Source organism: Aquarana catesbeiana, linkage group LG06 (assembly GCF_042186555.1).
Source record: "Aquarana catesbeiana isolate 2022-GZ linkage group LG06, ASM4218655v1, whole genome shotgun sequence".
In the NCBI taxonomy this organism is placed as follows: domain Eukaryota; kingdom Metazoa; phylum Chordata; class Amphibia; order Anura; family Ranidae; genus Aquarana; species Aquarana catesbeiana.
The window spans coordinates 399,114,251-399,132,662 of NC_133329.1; the positions used below are offsets into that span (position 1 = coordinate 399,114,251).

Genomic DNA, 18,412 nt, shown 5'->3' on the forward strand with positions numbered 1-18,412 from the left:
AGGACACATAGAGAGAGTGAATCTCTCTAATGGGGGTACAGACAGCAAATAAAAACCTGACAGGGGTTCTAATCCCTCTCCACTCCATCCAAAACTAAAAAAAAAAAAGTTTTGCCTTTAGTTATACTTTGTTTCAGCAGCAAATACTAAACTAGACAAAGATGTATAAACTATGACTCCATCTATTTTATTTTCTGTGAAATCTCTGTAGCAGGGAAAATATAGGAAACATTAAACAAGCAGCTTCACCACATTTTATTACTGTACCTGTTGGCTTGAACTTCTTGCTGTTTTCAAGTGAAGAGAAGAGATATTGCCGGAGATCTTCCATGAACGGTAGCTGGACATAAATCAGGCACTGGGAGCACAAAAACAGGAAACGCCAACACTCAGTAACATGGCACAATGATATCAGGGTCAGTAATAGGGTTACCGATACCACTTTCTTAAGGCTGAGTACAAGTACCGGTACTTTTTTCAAGTACTCGCCGATACCGAATACCAATACTTTTTTTTAATATCGTGTGACAGTGGCACCGGTATGCAGCACTGATGGGCACTGATGAGGCATGGAAAGAAAAAATAAGGGGTTGCGCTAATAACTAGGTTCATCAATATAGTGTCTACAGTGAAGATAATTGAGTCTTAACTATGAATAAATCAAAAATATTGTGCAAACATGACATGTGAAATACATTCATCAAATAAAGCCATCAAAAATGATATCTTAGTGAGTCCCAAAAACATCAACAAAACCCAACAAAAGTCCAAGTGACGTTTATAATTAAATAATTAATTAAATCACACCATCAGTCACCGCAATGAGCCCATGGCAGCGATCCGAAGATGGATCTGGATGACTAGCCATCCAGATCCATCTTCGGATCGCTGCCATGGGCTCATTGCGGTGACTGATGGTGTGAGGACCTCTAGTGGATATCGTGGGCAATTCCTAACTCTGGCCTGTAAAGATTTCTGCTTGCTGTGATCCTCTGTAGTGGGGGGTCACGGCCATCTGGTAAGGAGCTACCCCTTCTATTTTCTGGTGGTGGACCCTTTCCTGCTGTCACGGATTAATTATAAACATCACTTGGACTTTTGTTGGGTTTTGTTGATGTTTTTGGGACTCACTAAGATATCATTTTTGATGGCTTTATTTGATGAATGTATTTCACATGTCATGTTTGCACAATATTTTTGATTTATTCATAGTTAAGACTCAATTATCTTCACTGTAGACACTATATTGATGAACCTAGTTATTAGCGCAACCCCTTATTTTTTCTTTACTTATCCACAATTGATGTTTGTTGTGGGGTTTGCAGCTTTTCGCATTATAGAGCACTTTGGTTTATTAGCGCGGTTTTTCTAAATTTCCCACTGATGAGGCATGGACTATGTCAGTAGTTTTTTATTTTTATTTTATTTCTTTTTACAACTTTATTTTTTACAATTTATATTTTTTATTATTTTTTACAATTTATATTTTTTATTATTTTTTACAATTTATATTTTTTATTATTTTTTACAATTTATATTTTTTTTGTTACAATGGGGGGGGGGGGGGGGGGGAGTGGACGTTGTCAGTGTTTTCTTTTTTTTTATTATTTTTACAATTTCACCTTTAAATATTTTTTTACAATTCTTTTTTGTAAAAGAGAGGGGGGAGAACACCGAAGAGAGGGAGGAGGACCCAGAGAGCTGGGGACCCGGAGACAGGGAGGAGGTAAAAAAAAAAAAAAAAAAAAAAAAAAACTTGATTCACGATTTTAATTGAATTTTTTTTTTTTGATGGACACCGCGCCGGGCCTGAGGAGCTGCGGGCAGTTTTCAGGCGAGGCCGCGGCCTAGTCCGCAGCATCCAGCCTCGTGGACTAGGCTGAAGCTGCGGCCTCGCTTATAAAACACCTGCCCGCAGCTCCTCAGGACCGGCGTGGTGTCAGCGGCGGTCCTGGTAAAAAAAAAAAAAAATCTAAAAACTCGATTTGCTGAAAATTTGAATCGATTTGACCTCTCAACTCGATTCAAGATTCAAATCGTTTTTTTCCGCAGCCCTAGGAGGAGGACATCACTGAGAGGGAGGAGGACATCACTGAAAGGGAGGAGAACACTGGAGAGAGGAGAACACCGGAGAGAGGGAGGAGAACACCAGAGAGAGGAAGGAGAACACCAGAGAGAGGAAGGAGAACACCAGAGAGAGGAAGGAGAACACCAGAGAGAGGAAGGAGAACACCAGAGAGAGGAAGGAGAACACCAGAGAGAGGAAGGAGAACACCAGAGAGAGGAAGGAGAACACCAGAGAGAGGGAGGAGAACACCAGAGAGAGGGAGGAGAACACCAGAGAGAGGGAGGAGAACACCAGAGAGAGGGAGGAGAACACCAGAGAGAGGGAGGAGAACACCAGAGAGAGGGAGGAGAACACCAGAGAGAGGGAGGAGAACCTAGGGAGCCGGAGAGAGGGAGGAGGACACCAGAGAAAGGAAGGAGGACACCAGAGAGAGGAAGAAGAAGGACACCGGAGAGAGGAAGAAGGAGGACACCGGAGAGAGGAAGAAGGAGGACACCGGAGAGAGGAAGAAGGAGGACACCGGAGAGAGCTAGGACACCGGAGAGAGCTAGGAGGACACCGGAGAGAGCTAGGAGGACACCGGAGAGAGCTAGGAGGACACCGGAGAGAGCTAGGAGGACACCGGAGAGAGCTAGGAGGACACCGGAGAGAGCTAGGAGGACACCGGAGAGAGCTAGGAGGACACCGGAGAGAGCTAGGAGGACACCGGAGAGAGGAAGGAGGACTCCGGAGAGAGGGAGGAGGACCCAGGGAGCCGAAGAGAGGGAGGAGGACACCGGAGAGAGGGAGGAGGACCCAGGGAGCCGGAAAGAGGGAGGAGGACACCGCAGAGAGGGAGCAGAACACCGGAGAGAAGGAGCCGGACCCAGGGAGCCGGAGAGAGGGGGGAGGACACCGCAGAGAGGGAGGACACCGGAGAGGAGGAGGACCCAGGGAGCCAGAGAGAGGGAGGAGGACCCGTGGAGCCGGAGAGAGGGAGGAGGACCCCGGAGAGAGGGAGGAGGACCCCGGAGAGAGGGAGGAGGACCCCGGAGAGAGGGAGGAGGACCCCGGAGAGAGGGAGGAGGACACCGGAGAGAGGGAGGAGGACACCGGAGAGAAGGAGGAGGACACCGGAGAGAGGGAGGAGGACACCAGAGAGAGGAAGGAGGACACCAGAGAGAGGAAGGAGGACACCAGAGAGAGGAAGGAGGACACCAGAGAGAGGAAGGAGGACACCAGAGAGAGGAAGAAGGACACCCGAGAGAGGAAGAAGGACACCCGAGAGAGGAAGAAGGACACCCGAGAGAGGAAGGAGGACACCAGAGAGAGGAAGGAGGACACCGGAGAGAGGAAGGAGGACACAGTGGACAGTCAGGGGTGATCAGTGCGGCGGTGGGGGCAGTTAAAAGCACCAATCTCCCTGTATACCTTTCAATAAAGCACCTGACAGTCGTGGGAGGGAGAGGAGGAAAAGCGTCTGTCAGAAAAGCTATACAGGGAGATCTGTGCTTTTAACTGCACCCACCGCCGCACCAATCACCTGTGAGGCTGCCTGGCCCCTCTACTGAGCTTGAGGACGCCTGGTCTGATACAACAGGTATCGGATTAGGCATCACAGCATTTGCATGAGTACCAATACTCATGGAAATGCTTAGTATCAGCACCGATACTAGTATCGGTATATCCCAAGTCAGTAAGATATATCAATGTATTTCTAAATGTTAAAGTAGATTCTATAACCTGGCCCAGGCCATTAGACAAAATACATCTATAGTAGGAATTCAGACACCCTCATCTCAACATAAACTTTCGCTTTACGCAGACGATCTACTAGTCTACATACAACCTCATACTACCCTGCCCTCCCTGATGCACGAATTTCGTAGATTTGGACAGTTTAGTAACTTCAAACTGAACATGTCTAAGACTGAGGCCTTAAACATATCATTACCCAGTACCACCCTTACCCAACTACAGACTAATTTCCCCTTCCAATGGGGTCCCAGGGGCATCTCTTATCTAGGGATCACGATTCCTGCCAATCTCTCTGATCTCTATGCTTTAAATTATATACCCCTTCTATCCCGGATTAGGAAGGAATTAGATTCATGGAACCCCTCCACACTACCTTGGTTTGGACGCATTAATACATTGAAAATGGACACCCTACCAAAATTACTATATTTATTTCAAACCGTTCCTATTATGGTCCCCAAACAATTTTTCACGTCTCTTCGCTCTATGTCCATACGATTCATATGGCAAAATGGCATGTCCCGCATTCGTCACAACTTACTCACATATCCCAAAATACAAGGCGGTGTGGGCCTACCTGACTACGAGCTATACCATAGAGCTGCACTGTTATCCGGGTCCTAGAATTGTTCCCTCGCCCTTTCCCCAAGGCGTCCATCATGGTGGAACAGGATCTATCCACCTTAGATCTCAGGGCCTTGCTTTGGGGATACGGACGACATTTACATTCACTCTCCTCTACTTCCCCGCTGACGATTGCAGCTTTACATTTTTGGTACAAGAAAGGCATACAGACTCTCCTATCCTCAGACCCTTCGCCACTCACTTCCCTATTTGACCACCCCGCACTCCCTCAGGATGAAGGCTCTACCACAATCGGCCCATATTCCCGCTCTATGTGGCCCGTGGCGAGATCATTTGTGAACCCTACCTCTGATGCACCCATCCCCCCAAATACACAGGGTAATTGGCTCACAGCCCTCCGTATATCCTCCTATTGCTCAGACCTGTTCTCCACATCTCAAATCCACAGACCCTTAACGGAATTCGAACAACTGTGCTCTCTCACGGAAACCCCCAGACACTTACTTTCCACCTTATACACGATTCAAAATATACTACTACATAACCGACCTCCTTCATACACCAAGAGGTGGGCCATGGAGCTGGGAAAGGAACTTCATTCAGAGGATTGGCAAAAATCATATTACTTTACGCATAAATCTTCAATTTCCTGTTATACACAGGAAAAAAATTTTAAGCTTCTTTCCCGATGGTACAGGGACCCCCAATCCCTCAACAAAATTTTCCCTTCGGTCCCATCCTCCTGTTGGAGGTGTGCCTCAGAAAACGGAAGTTATCTACATATATGGTGGGACTGCTCATCTATTCAACCACTTTGGTCCCAGGTTTTCTCCATTTACAGTAGTCTCTATGATCAACCCTTACCACCCTCCCCAGAAATTGCATTACTGTCCATGCTTCCTGGTTCCATCACCTCACAGAAACGCTCCCTTTTACGCTTTTTCTTATCGGCTGCCAGGCAGATCATACCCTTATTTTGGAAAACCCTCACAAGACCCCCACTTACTTTATGGGTGTCAACAATGAATGACATTATGCGCATGGAGGAGAGGTTGGCCTTAGATAACGATACTTTTGATAAATTCAAAACTCTATGGCTTATCTGGATTGAATACTCTACGTCAGACGCCTTGAAAACCTTATTGACCACTCAAGGTTAGACACAAATGTTCATCTTTAATACTCCTTGCATATATTGTCGTGCCGAGGTCTGCTCCACGCCCCTCCCTCTCCCCTGTACCCTATCCCTCTTTTTTCCACCCGCTTTTCTTTTCTTTCTCATTGCTTTCCTGAACTTTAATATGACCTCATAGTCAGTGATTATAGTCTCTCCTAGACTAATTTATACGTTTTTATAGACAGTTTACTACTATACAATATTGCTGGTTGATGATAGTCCCCTTTCACGCAAGATCTAATCAAACATTGTACACTGGACTAAGAAATACTCAATGATGTCTTTGTCATCAATAACTGACTACCAATATTTGTGTATAAATACTCTTTGATATTGTTAATAAAAACATATTTGACACTAAAGTAGATTCTATAAGGTCAAATACACCCATCTTCTAAAAAGTCCCTAACCACTTGTTGACCGCCCACAGTACTTTTATTTCAGACGGCCAGCACAGGTGAGCTGGATCATGTACATGTACGTCATCCAGCCTGCTCAGGGTTAGGGGCGCGCAGTGTGCAGCTTCTGGAACTGAACACAGCGGATTGCGGATCTCAGTACCTACAGCCCAGTCATCATGTGATCGCTATGCAATTACAGCACCCTGTACCATGTGATTAGCTGTAGCCAAGCACAGATCACTAGCAATCACATCTGTCATGAATGTAACCCATTCATGACAGCTGAAAACTTTGTTGTTACAATTATCATCACTGTAACAGCAAAGTTGAAAAAAATAAAATAAAAAAAGATAAGAAATCCCTCATCACCTACTTTAGAGTAGTACAATGTTACTATGGTGACACTAAACTACTCTGATGAAAGCATGTAAAAAGAAAATAGTAAGAAATGTTTAAAAAAAAAAAAAAAAAAAGTTAAAATAATTGAATAAAAAAAAAAATAAAAAAACACATTTTTTTCAATATCTTCAATCTTTTGTTTATAGTGTAAAAAAAAACAAAAAAAATGCAGAGGTGATCAAATACCAAGAAAGCTCCATTTGTGGGAAAAAAGGACATAGACTTTATTTGGGTATAACGTTGCACGGCCGCGCAATTGTTAGTTAAAGTAACGCAAAAAAAAAAAAAAAATGGCCTAGTCATTAAGGGGGTAAAACCTTCCGGGGCTGAAGTGGTTAAGAAATTCTCATGAGTGACTCCAGAGAGGTTCTTGTAACGTGCCCCAAACCCCACCCCCCCCCAGAAATTAGATGCGGGTGAGAGTCGAGAGCAGGCGGATGAGAGAGCGGGCTGGCCGGGAAGCTGAGCGGCTCGGCGGTCGGGTGAAAGAGCGGGCAGCTGGGCAGGTGAAAGAGCGGGCGGCTGGGCAGGTGAAAGAGCGGGCGGCTGGGCAGGTGAAAGAGCGGGCGGCTGGGCAGGTGAAAGAGCGGGCGGCTGGGCAGGTGAAAGAGCGGGCGGCTGGGCAGGTGAAAGAGCGGGCGGCTGGGCAGGTGAAAGAGCAGGCGGCTGGGCAGGTGAAAGAGCAGGCGGCTGGGCAGGTGAAAGAGCAGGCGGCTGGGCAGGTGAAAGAGCAGGCGGCTGGGCAGGTGAAAGAGCAGGCGGCTGGGCAGGTGAAAGAGCAGGCGGCTGGGCAGGTGAAAGAGCAGGCGGCTGGGCAGGTGAAAGAGCAGGCGGCTGGGCAGGTGAAAGAGCAGGCGGCTGGGCAGGTCTGACAGTCCGCAACTTGTGGCAGGTGACGTGGCAAGTGACAATCCGCATCTGGTGACAGGCGACGGTGGCAAGTGACACACTCAGGGCTCCCACTGATTCTGCATTATGGTGAGTTGAATGATTTCATTTTATATAACAATGTAATAATATAAATAATGCGCTTCAATCATCCTGCCACCATAACAACCATGGTGCCGGGATGATTGAAGCACTAACACCAGCCATTTCCCTGATAAATTGCCCGCAAAAAAAAACGTATTTTCTGGCGGTGCCCCTCCCGAGACTAGACTCTGGATCCGCCCCTGCACTGAGGGATGGAAAGTGAGATTTCCTCAATAACTGAAGCTGCCATTTGTATACTTGTTTAGGATTTTAAGAGACCTTGAGAGGTGTGAGGTGTCTGGGCCTCTAGGTGCCTCTTCACATTCCTGCCACCAAATAAGTAATTTCATTGTAACTTGTTTGCAATGACAATAAAGTATTTTTCTATAAAGCCGCATGCCCAGCAAAATACATTATCCAAAGTGTCAAAAAACAATTGTGTCACAAGAATGTCTATTTTCCAGATTAGAGATGATCAATACCTCGTATTTCTCCTTGATTATAGGATAGGCAACTCCAACTTGGGGGTTAGATCTTCTATCATAGGCGTAACGTACAATGGCGACCATATCCAGCTTATCGAGGGCACGGATCAGGGCAGACAGAGCAACAGCTGCAGCCTGATGAACAGAGAGAAGAAGACATACAGCAATTAGGAAGAGAACAGAATACAAAAGCAATAAATCTATATACAGTACTGGGCAAAAGTTTTAGGCAGGTGTGAAAAATGCTGCAAATGGAGAATGCTTTTAGAAAAAAAAAAAAAAGTGTGAATAGTTTATTTTTTATCAAAAAAATTAACAAAATGGAAAGTAAATGAAGAGAAGAGAAATCCAATTAATATGTGGGGTGACCGCCCTTTGCCTTCAAACCAGCATCAGTTCTTCTAGGTAGACTTGCACACAGTTTTTGAAGGAACTCGGCAGGTTGGTTGTTCCAAACAGCTTGGAGAACTAAGCACAGATCTTCTGTGGATTTTCGGCTGCCTCAAATCCTTCTGTCTCTTCATGTCATCCCAGACAGACTCCATGGCTGTGAGGATCAGGGCTCTGTGGGGCCAAACCATCACTTCCAGGACTCCTTGTTCTTCTCAACACTGCGGATAGTTCTTAACCACTTAAGGACCAGCCGCCGCAGTTGTACTGAGGCAGGTCGGCTGCCCTGCGCGAGTTGCCGTCATGGTATGTCGCCTCGCACAGGTGCAGTTGCGGGTGGCGCGCTCTCGCACCCACTTGCGGGAGCATGCCCGCGGGTCAGGCGGACGTGATGTCCGCCGTCGACTTGCGTTCGCCTAGTAAACAAGGCAGATCCCCATTCTGACAGATGACATGACATCTTTGTCATTTCCTAGGCAGCCCATCCCCCCTACAGTTAGAACACACACAGGGAACACAGTAAACCCTGCCAGTGTCATTTTTACATTGATCAGTGCATTTTTATAGCACTGATCAATGTAATAATGTCACTGGTCCCCAAAAAGTGTAATTTGGGGTCAGATTTGTCCGCCACAATGTCGCAGTCCTGCTAGAAAATCGCAGATCGCCGCCATTACTAGTAAAAACAATAAAAAATAAATAAAAGTCCCTAAATCTATCCCATAGTTTGTAGACGCGAAAACTTTTGCGCAAACCAATCAATATACACCTATTGCAATTTTTTTTTACCAAAAATATGTAGAATATATATCGGCCTAAACTCATGAATAAATTACTTTTAATTATTTAATTAATTATTTTTTTTGACATATTTATTATAGCCGTCCACCTGACCGCCGTGATTAGCTGTCATAATCCAGAAAACACCCAAGGAGCGATCGGGAGCTTTCAGTTAGGAGACTGTAACTGTGCTGGGCGTGCACGTGAGGTGTATTAGCTGCAATTTCGCGCAAATATGCGGCCCTTCTGCGCTAAGGACCAGGCGTCGAGAAGCCACATATTTGCGGTCGGCCGGCTCTAAGGGGGTTAACTATACACTAAGTGCACAAGGAACAAAGGTAGAGCTACAAAGTGTTTCTTGCTACATGCACAACTTTATTGTGCAAGCAGCACAGTGACACTCTCAACTGTTCCTTCCTCTGACATGTTTCACACCTTACAGGGGCCTAATTATAGAGTAGACTAATTAATCCATCAAAGGGAGGTGAAACATGTCAGAAGAATGAACATTTGTAGTGTATCTGTGCCATTTGCACAATAAAGTTTTGATTACGGATGAAGAAGTGGAATGCAGCTCTATATTTATTCCGGTGGCAAAGTGGGGGGGTGACAGAGTCCAAAGTTTTGCCCGCACCCACGACAAGGGGTGTGGAACAGAACCTCAGAGTGGGGGGGGATAGGTGAGGGGGATTACACTAACTACATTACCGACAGGAAGGCTCATAAGTAGATAAGGCCGGCCATACACCGAGTGAATTTCTTTCCTGTAACCATGGGTTGCAGGAAGGAAATTAGCTTGATTCCCCAATCAACACAGAGTTGTGTTGATGTGGGAATCCCATCTACCAGGCCAAAGTCTTTGCTCGGCAAGGAGGGGGGGGGGGGGGGGGTTGAAGCCGTCCTCGCCAGGAGAAGACAGTGATTATTGCTAGCGGCTATAGCAGCTGCTAGCGATAATCGCAGGTAAAACGCAGAATGCTGGTTTTACCCAAATTGATTGATCGATCAACGTAGCACATTCTGCCTGCCCATAAACAGTTCAAATCTCGGCTGGTTCCTGCTGAAGAAGGCTGGGATTTAAACCCTGTATGGCCTGCCTAAGCCGCCTCTTGCACATTCATCAGTCTTTGAAATCACGGGGTGGGAGATTTACTAAAACTGGAGAGTGCAAATTCTGCTGCAGCTGTTCATAGAAACCAATCAGCTTCCAGGTTTTATTGTCAAAGCATAATAGAACAAGCTGAAGTTGGAAGCTGATTGGCTGCCATGTACAGCTGCACCAGATTCTGAGTTCTCCAGTTTTAGTAAATCCCCCCCCTCTATGTTTATGAAAATACTTACATCGTCATCCTGAGGTGCGAAGACCTTCAAAACCTGATTGCCCAGGAAATGAGTCATGTTGATCTGCAAATACAGTTGTACACAATATAATCATCAGGAAATTTTAGAAGAGGCAGGTTACTACATAATACTGTACTGTTATTTTTATTATATGCAAATAGAGCTTTTATTTGGTGGTATTTGATAACCTCTGCGGTTTTTATTTTTTGTGCTATCAACAAAAAAAGACTGACAATTTTGAAAAAAAACACAAATATTTTTTACTTTCTGCTATAATACATATCCAAAAAATATATATAAAAATACTAATTTATTCATCAGTTTAGGCCAATATGTATTCTGCTACATATTTTTGCTAACAAAAATCGCAAAAAGTGTATATTGATTGGTTTGCGCAAAAGTTATAGCATCTAAAAAATAGGTAAAAGATTTAGGGACTTTTTTTTTTTTTTTTTTTTTTTTTTACTAGTAATGGCGGGGATCAGCAATTTTTAGCAGCACTGCAACATTGCGGCGAAAAATAGGATTTTTATAACAGCTTACCTGTAAAATCCTTTTCTTTTGAGGTACATCACGGGTCACAGAGCCTCAGTAATTACTGATGGGTTATGGGTATCACAAGGTGATTGGACACTGGTCACACCATAGACAGGAAGTTCAACCCCCTATATAACCCCTCCCCTTACTGGGGATACCTCAGTTTTGTAGCAAAGCAATATAAGTGTATTAGAAGAGGGGCTGTGTCCCATGATGTACCTCAAAAGAAAAGGATTTTACAGGTAAGCTGTTATAAAAAATCCTATTTTCTTTCTCGTACATCTCGGGACACAGAGCCACAGTAATTACTGATGGGATGTCCCAGAGCAATGTTATTTGAGGGGAGGGGACCACACAACGTAGGGTGTAATCAGACCCGAGGACCTCGTACCGCTGCCTGCAGCACACTACGCCCAAAGGCGATATCCTCATGCCTTCCCACATCCACCTGATAAAATCAGGTGAATGTATGGACTGAAGACCAGGTTGCGGCCTTGCAAATTTGAGCCATAGAAGCCCAGTGATGCACCGCCCAAGAAGCACCAATAGCCCTTGTGGAGTGTGCCTTGAATTGAAAAGGTGGAATTTTTTGTTTCAAACCGTAAGCTTGAATAATCATTTGTCGAATCCATTTTGAAATGGTAGACTTTGACACTGCCTGTCTTCTACTGGGACCCTCTGGCAGCACGAACAAAACATCCGTTTTGCGAATTTGAGCAGTTGCTTCCAGATAGGCCTTGACTGCTCTTACTGCATCCAAAGAATGTAGTGACCTTTCTTCCGTAGAACAAGGATCTGGGAAAAAGGAAGGCAGAACAATATCTTGGTTTAGATGGAAATCTGAAACCACCTTCGGTAAAAAGCTAGGATGAGGGCGCAATACCACTCTATCCTTATGCAAGATTAAATAAGGCTGCTAATTCTGATACTCTTCTAGCAGAAGAAATGGCTACCAGAAAAATTTACTTTCTTGTCAACAAGACCAAGGGAATTTGACGTATTGGTTCAAAAGGCTGTCTTTGTAAGACTGACAGAACCAAATTCAAGTCCCAGGGGTTTAGGGGCGCCTTAACCAGAGGATTAAGACGCATCACCCCCTGCATAAAGTTTCGGACCAAAGAATGGGAAGCAAGTGGCCGTTGAAATAATACTGATAAGGCCGAGACCTGGCCCTTGATGGTACTCAAGGCCAGCTTCATTTCTAATCCCATTTGTAGAAAGTCAAGAATTCTACCTATTTTCTGGGATGCCAACCCCTGGCTTCACACCAGGATACATAAGTCTTCCAGACTCTATGATAAATTACTCTGAAGCATTGATAAAAGGTAGAGATCACAGGACCTGAAAGCCCACGATTCTTCAGAACGTGGGTTTCAATAGCCAAACCGTCGAATTTAGCGTTTGTAAGGCAGGATGGCATACTGGACCTTGAGATAACAAGTCTGGACGTGACGGTAGGGTCCACGGGGAACCCACTGTCATCCTTACTATTTCTGCATACCAAGCTCTTCTGGGCCAAGCTGGGGCCACCAGAAGTACCGACTTATTTTCCTGCCCGATCCTGCGAAGGAGTCATGGCAGTAGCAGAATAGGAGGGAATTCATAAATCAGTGAGAACTAATGCCACGGAATCACCAACGCATCTGTCCCGCATGCAAGAGGATCCTTTGTTCTTGCCACAAACTTGTTGATCTTCTTGTTGAATCTGGATGCAAACAGATCTACATCTGGAACCCCCATCTTTGGCATATGGCCCAAAAGACATCGGGGTGAAGAGACCATTCCCCTGGGAATAACCGCTGGTGACTCAAATAGTCCGCCTGCCAGTTCTCTATCCCCGGAATAAAAAAATATGCATGGCACATGTTTTTCTGCCCAGACTAAAATCTGGTTCACTTGGTCCTGAGCTGCACGACTCCTGGTGCCTCCTTGATGATTGATATAAGCCACTGCTGTGGCATTGTCGGACTGGATCCTGACAGGGTACCCCTGTAGCCTGAGAGTCCAGGCCTTTAGGGCTAGATATGCCGCACGGATCTCCAGAATGTTGATGAATAAGGTCCTCTCGTTTTTGGATCATTCCCCCTGGACTGCAGACTGTTCCAGAACTGCTCCCCAACCCAAAAGACTGGCATCCGTTGTTACCACTGTCCAGGTAACCGGTAAAAAGGATTTCCCTTTATTCAGGTTTTTGGGTATTAACCACCAACTGAGGCTCTGACGCACTGTAGGAGACAGACGCATCGGAAAATCTAATGCGTGCACCTTCTTGTTCCAGGCAGACAGGATACTGTGTTGCAGCAGTCTCGAATGAAACTGAGCATAGGGAACTGCTTCGAATGGAGCTTTCTCAGCAGCCTCATACAAAGGCGAACAGAAGGACCCTTTTTTGTCCTGATTAGCTGAATCAGTTTTTTTAAGGCACCGATCTTTGCCTGAGGTAAAAATACCTTCTCTTGGCTTGTATCTATGACCAGGCCCAAATACTCTAGTCTTCTTACTGGTTTTAAGAAAGACTTTTCTAAGTTGAGAATCCAACCTAGGTATTCCAAGTAGTTGATTGTGGTGACCAAGTTCTGTTCCAGGCAGGATACCGACCGGTCTATCAAGAGCAGGTCTTCCAGGTATGCTATAGACAGTTATACCCTGGGCCCTTAATCTGGCCAGAGGAGGAGCCAAGATCTTTGTAAACACCCGAGGTGCACTGGCTAGCCTGAAAGGCAGGGCTATAAACTGAAAGTGGCGTTTTTCTACTTCGAAACGCAAGTACTTTTGATGAGCAGGGAAAATGGGTACATGCAGATACGCATCCCTGATGTCTATTGATGCCAGAAATTCTCCTCCTTGTAGGATGGAGACTACTGTTCGAATTGATTCCATGCGAAAGGATCGAATCTTTAGGAATCAGTTTAGATCCTTTAGATCCTGAATGGGTCTAACATCTCCATTTGGTTTTTGAACCGTGAAAAGGTTCGAATAAAACCCCAATCCCTGCTGTTCCGTGGGAACCACCACGATGACCTTTTGCGACAATAGTCGCTCTAACGCTAGAAGGAGAGACTGCTTTTTCATTTGATCTGAGGAAACGAGGAGAGGGGAAAGCTCGGAACTCCAGTTTGTAACCTAGAGTTACTGTGGAGATTACCCATTTGTCCTGGAAATCTTCCTGCCAGAGCTTTGAGAACTGTAGCAGTCTTCCCCCCCACCCGAGCGAGCAGGGGCGCTCCTTCATAAAGAGGCTTTAGCATCTTGTCTAGTAGGCTTCTTCCCCCAGGACTTCTTTTGTCCCTGGGATCGAAATGAAATGTATTTCTAGACCCTGACGGAGGAGGCCGTCGCGACTGCCTGGAGGCTGATGCTCCTGGCACCGGGGAAAGAGCCGTTTAAAGGAGGGACGTTTGCTCCTTTTCTTAACTGGTAAGAGAGTGCTTTTCCCACTAGAGATCTTTTGGATATAATTGTCCAATTCCTCTCCAAACAGCCTTGCACCACGAAATGGAAATCCAGCCAGAAGCTTCTTACATGGTGATTTGGCTGACCAATTTTTCAACCATAAGATTCTACGCATATGTACCAACCCAAGTGAAAGGCGAGAGGTTTGGATGATAGAATCTCTAAATGCGTCAACAGCAAAACATAAAGCCGCTGGAAGCTTAGCCAACCCCTGGGCCTGCTGTTCAGGTAAAACTTTGAGGACCTGTTTAACATGGTCTCTCAAGTATTGACAGACTCCAATTGCTGCCACTGCAGGTTGAGCTACTGAACCTGCCAAGGAAAAAATATTTTTTAACAGGAATTCCATTTTTTTTATCAGTTGGATCCCTAAGCATCTGAGCATTGTCGACAGGACAAGTCAGACTTTTATTTACGGAGGAAATGGCGGCGTCAACTGCCGGTATACCCCACATTTTTCTAAATTTTTCCTCCATAGGATAAAGTGTTGAAAACTTTTTAGGCGGAAAAAAATGTTTATCTGGGTGATCCCACTCAGAATAAATGAGCTTTTCTAGTAAACTATGAACAGGAAAAGCATGTGTTGTTTGAGGAGGCTTCAGTGAACCCAAAGAAGAGGAGGGTTCTTTAACTGACTCAGATACGGGCAACTTAAATGTGGAGCGGACCAATCCAGCAAGAATCTGCACTAACACCTTCTCATCCTGAGAAGCTGAAGAGGGCCCTTCTCCACTTGATTCCTCAGAAGAGGAATCATAAGTCTCATCCCGATCCTCTGAGAGGGATTCCTCTCCTTTTTCCCAGAGTTCCTCTGCCTGAGGGTCCTAGGTAACAGAGGGAGACCTAGTGCGTTTTCTTCCACTGAGTGAAGACGCAATTAAGGCCATTAGTCTTTCCTCTAATCCATTAATGGTTGAGGAAAAAACCTCCTGCGTAATGTATACAGGGGCTGAAGTGCCAGAAGCAGATGCAGCCCCTGACCCCGATGGCTCACCCTGGCCAGCCATCCCAGGTCCCACAGGGGGGGGGGGGGAAGGTGCTGCAGAAGGGGGTCCTCAGAGCCTGAGGGAGATCCCTTAGAGCCTCTGGTTTTTGGGGTATTTGTACCTCTTCTACCCATAGTGCAAAGCAACAAGGTGGAGGTATCACAAAAAAACACTGCTGACTGCTGAGCGATGTAGTTCAGCAACTGCCGCTGCTACCAATGCCCAGTCTGGTGTTTCAAGTAAATGCTGCCTGGGAGAATGCCTGTGAGGGATACCACCTCACATGCACCCGTCAGCTCTGTGTCCCTCCATAGGCTGTGTGCACCTTAAAGAGAGTGCACTTTATAGCCTGTGTAGCCAGCGATGTGGGCGCCTAATCACGCCGGACGTCGCGTTAATGCTCCGCCCCCCCCTCGTTTTTTTTCAAAAACGTGCCCTTTCCCGCGCGAGCCGAGGCTCCGATCCTCGGGACAAGCATGGAGGGGAGGCTGGGGTGGAGGAGAGAGAAGGGCCGGTGGATGTGGAATCCGCTGAAAACACCGGTAGCGCAGCAGCCCACCTAACTCATGGGGGGAAGCATCCCTAAGGAGAGAACCCCCCAACCCATCCTACCTGGAGCCTGGCTGGAGGAGCATACAGCGTGGACACTGAGACAGACAGAACAAGCATGACAGGGTATGTGCTCTTGGCAGCCCCCGGTGGTGACAATAGGCATAGCATACATTTACTTAAAGGAGAAAACCTTCTAGAATTAAAAAATTCTTGAGGAATCTCCCTTACCTTATCCAGCTGCAGGGTTCTGTTATACAGACCCAATCTTCACCTCTCACGGTTGGCTCCGTTTGAAAAAACCTTCCACAACCGGGTCCCCTTGAATAGGAGGATCCACAGTTCTGGCCCCGTAAAGCACCCTGCCAGGGATATGGCTGAAAAAAACAAATACTGGGTCCCAGGGTCCAGCTCTCTAAAAAGAGAAGTGTTACAGGTAAAACCTCGTTTCTTCAGACACGAGGCCCGGCTACCATCCAATTTGGCCTGAAAAAGCACTTTGAATGGATCCGGTTGCATGGCTTGCCCCAGTGTAGGATATTCCTTTGGAGCTCAGCACAGCACATCTAATTCGTGACCAACACCTAAGACACTGGCGAAAAAACTGAGGTATCCCCAGTAAGGGGAGGGGTTATATAGGGTGTTGAACTTCCTGTCTAGGGTGTGACCAGTGTCCAATCACCTTGTGATACCCATAACCCATCAGTAATTACTGAGGCCCTGTGTCCCGTGATGTACTAGAAAGAAAATCTGACCCTAAGTGACACTTTTTGGTGACTAGTAACATCGATACAGTGATCAGTACTATAAAAATGCACTTATCACTGTATAAATGGCACTGCCAGGGAAGGGGTTAACACTAAGGGTTAAGTGTTCCCTAGGGAGGTGCTTTCTAAATCAGGGGGACGGACTGGGTGGGAGTAAAGAGAGATAGCTGTTCCTGATCACTAGGGACAGATGATCTCTCTCTCCTCCCCTGTCAGAATGGGGATCTGCCTTGTTTACATAGGCAGAACTGGGATGTAAACAAGGCGGATCCCCGTTCTGACAGGGGAGGAGAGAGAGATCTTCTGTCCCTAGTGATATTTTTTTTTTTTTTTTAATTCATTAACCACTTAACGACCGGCTCCTGTACATATACGTATATAATGTTTGGGGGTTCTAAGTAATTTTCTAGCAAAAAAAAACTGTTTTAAACTTGTAAATATCAAAACGAGGCTAGTCCTTAAGTGGTTAAAGTGTAGTTTTTCCCAAAAAAATTGCGCAAACCGTGTGATATAAAAAATTGCAGTGATCGCCATTTTATTTCTTAGGGTCTCTTTGGGAGTTATGAGTAATTTTAAAGCAAAAAATACAGGATTTAAACTTGTAAACAAAAAAATGCCAGAAAAAGCCAGGTCTTCAATTGGTTAATGAAGTTTCACTTCAAGCTCTGCCCCCGCAGTCTCACAAACCAATCAGAGAACTTCAAAGACAAGCAATGGAGATCTAAATGGCTTGCGGAACAACACAGTAATAAAGCTGCACAAAAGTGCCCATTTTCAGGAATAGACTCTCACTTTTGAAAAAAATAAAACATAAGCACTTGGTTTTTGTTTTTTTTTTTTTGCAAATATCCTCCAAGTGTTTCTGTCATGTGACCAGATGTGTGCATTACCTGTGATGACTTAGTGAAGCCCAGAACTGTGAAACATTTGGACTCTGTCTTGTATTTCATCTGTTCTTGATCCACTTTGGAAAACGGTATTATGTCACTTCCATAACGGAACCCTGACAGAGAAGAAAGGTAAATCCTGTTATGATCATCCCTCTGGAGGACAACTGCCACAGTTCTGGTCATTAGGTATCTGACAGCCTGGACATTACAACATTGGTCAGCAAAATAGAAGGTATTCCTGCGCTATCATATATGGAGGAAGGGGAAAAATATATAGAATATAAAAATATATAAAAAATATATAAAATCGGGAAAAGCCGCCTACACCGAATAGGGTACAACCTGCCCCTAGTTAAAAGGTAAATAGGTAAGAGTGTGGTGCTGCGCTAATCCTCTCAATGTGTGTGAAAAGATCTCAATAAAATAACTGTGTATGTTGTGACACAATAACTATTGGTGACTCTAGAATACAAATATATATATAGATATAACATAACGTGATACTTCAACCTATAAATATTCTAATAGCAGTATTGGCTAAAGATGATAGCCAGGCACATACCATATAAGTGTATACAAAAGTGACTAGTGCTCATAAAAACATATTATAAGTGACAATAACACCCTTATGCACAAGAATATGATAAAAAAAATCTAAGAATAATATATACAGCATAACAATCTCTGACTGAACTTATATGCACCTGATACAACTAGGCACACAGCAAACGAGTGTATATATAAAACGTGAACGGTGCTCATACATACATAATATAAGTGACGGTTTGTATGGAACCATGTGCTATTAAAGCCAATAAAATCCACTAATAAATGTGCATAAAACAGTGATCCACTAAAAATAATAATCAGCATAAAGTCCAAAAAATAGTGTATA

The 18,412-nt window shown here is 45.0% G+C and overlaps 1 protein-coding gene across 1 annotated transcript in view; it reads right to left on the reverse strand.

Moving 5' to 3' along the window:
* The window catches only part of XRCC5 (X-ray repair cross complementing 5), a 136,184-nt gene that overhangs the window by 74,144 nt on the left and 43,628 nt on the right, over positions 1-18,412 (reverse strand). The window contains exons 9-12 of the mRNA XM_073634408.1: positions 17,518-17,630; positions 10,336-10,398; positions 7,822-7,959; positions 268-358 (exon numbers count right to left, since the gene is read on the reverse strand). Coding sequence (XP_073490509.1) covers positions 268-358; positions 7,822-7,959; positions 10,336-10,398; positions 17,518-17,630 — 405 coding nt within the window. The remainder of the gene's footprint in view (positions 1-267; positions 359-7,821; positions 7,960-10,335; positions 10,399-17,517; positions 17,631-18,412) is intronic.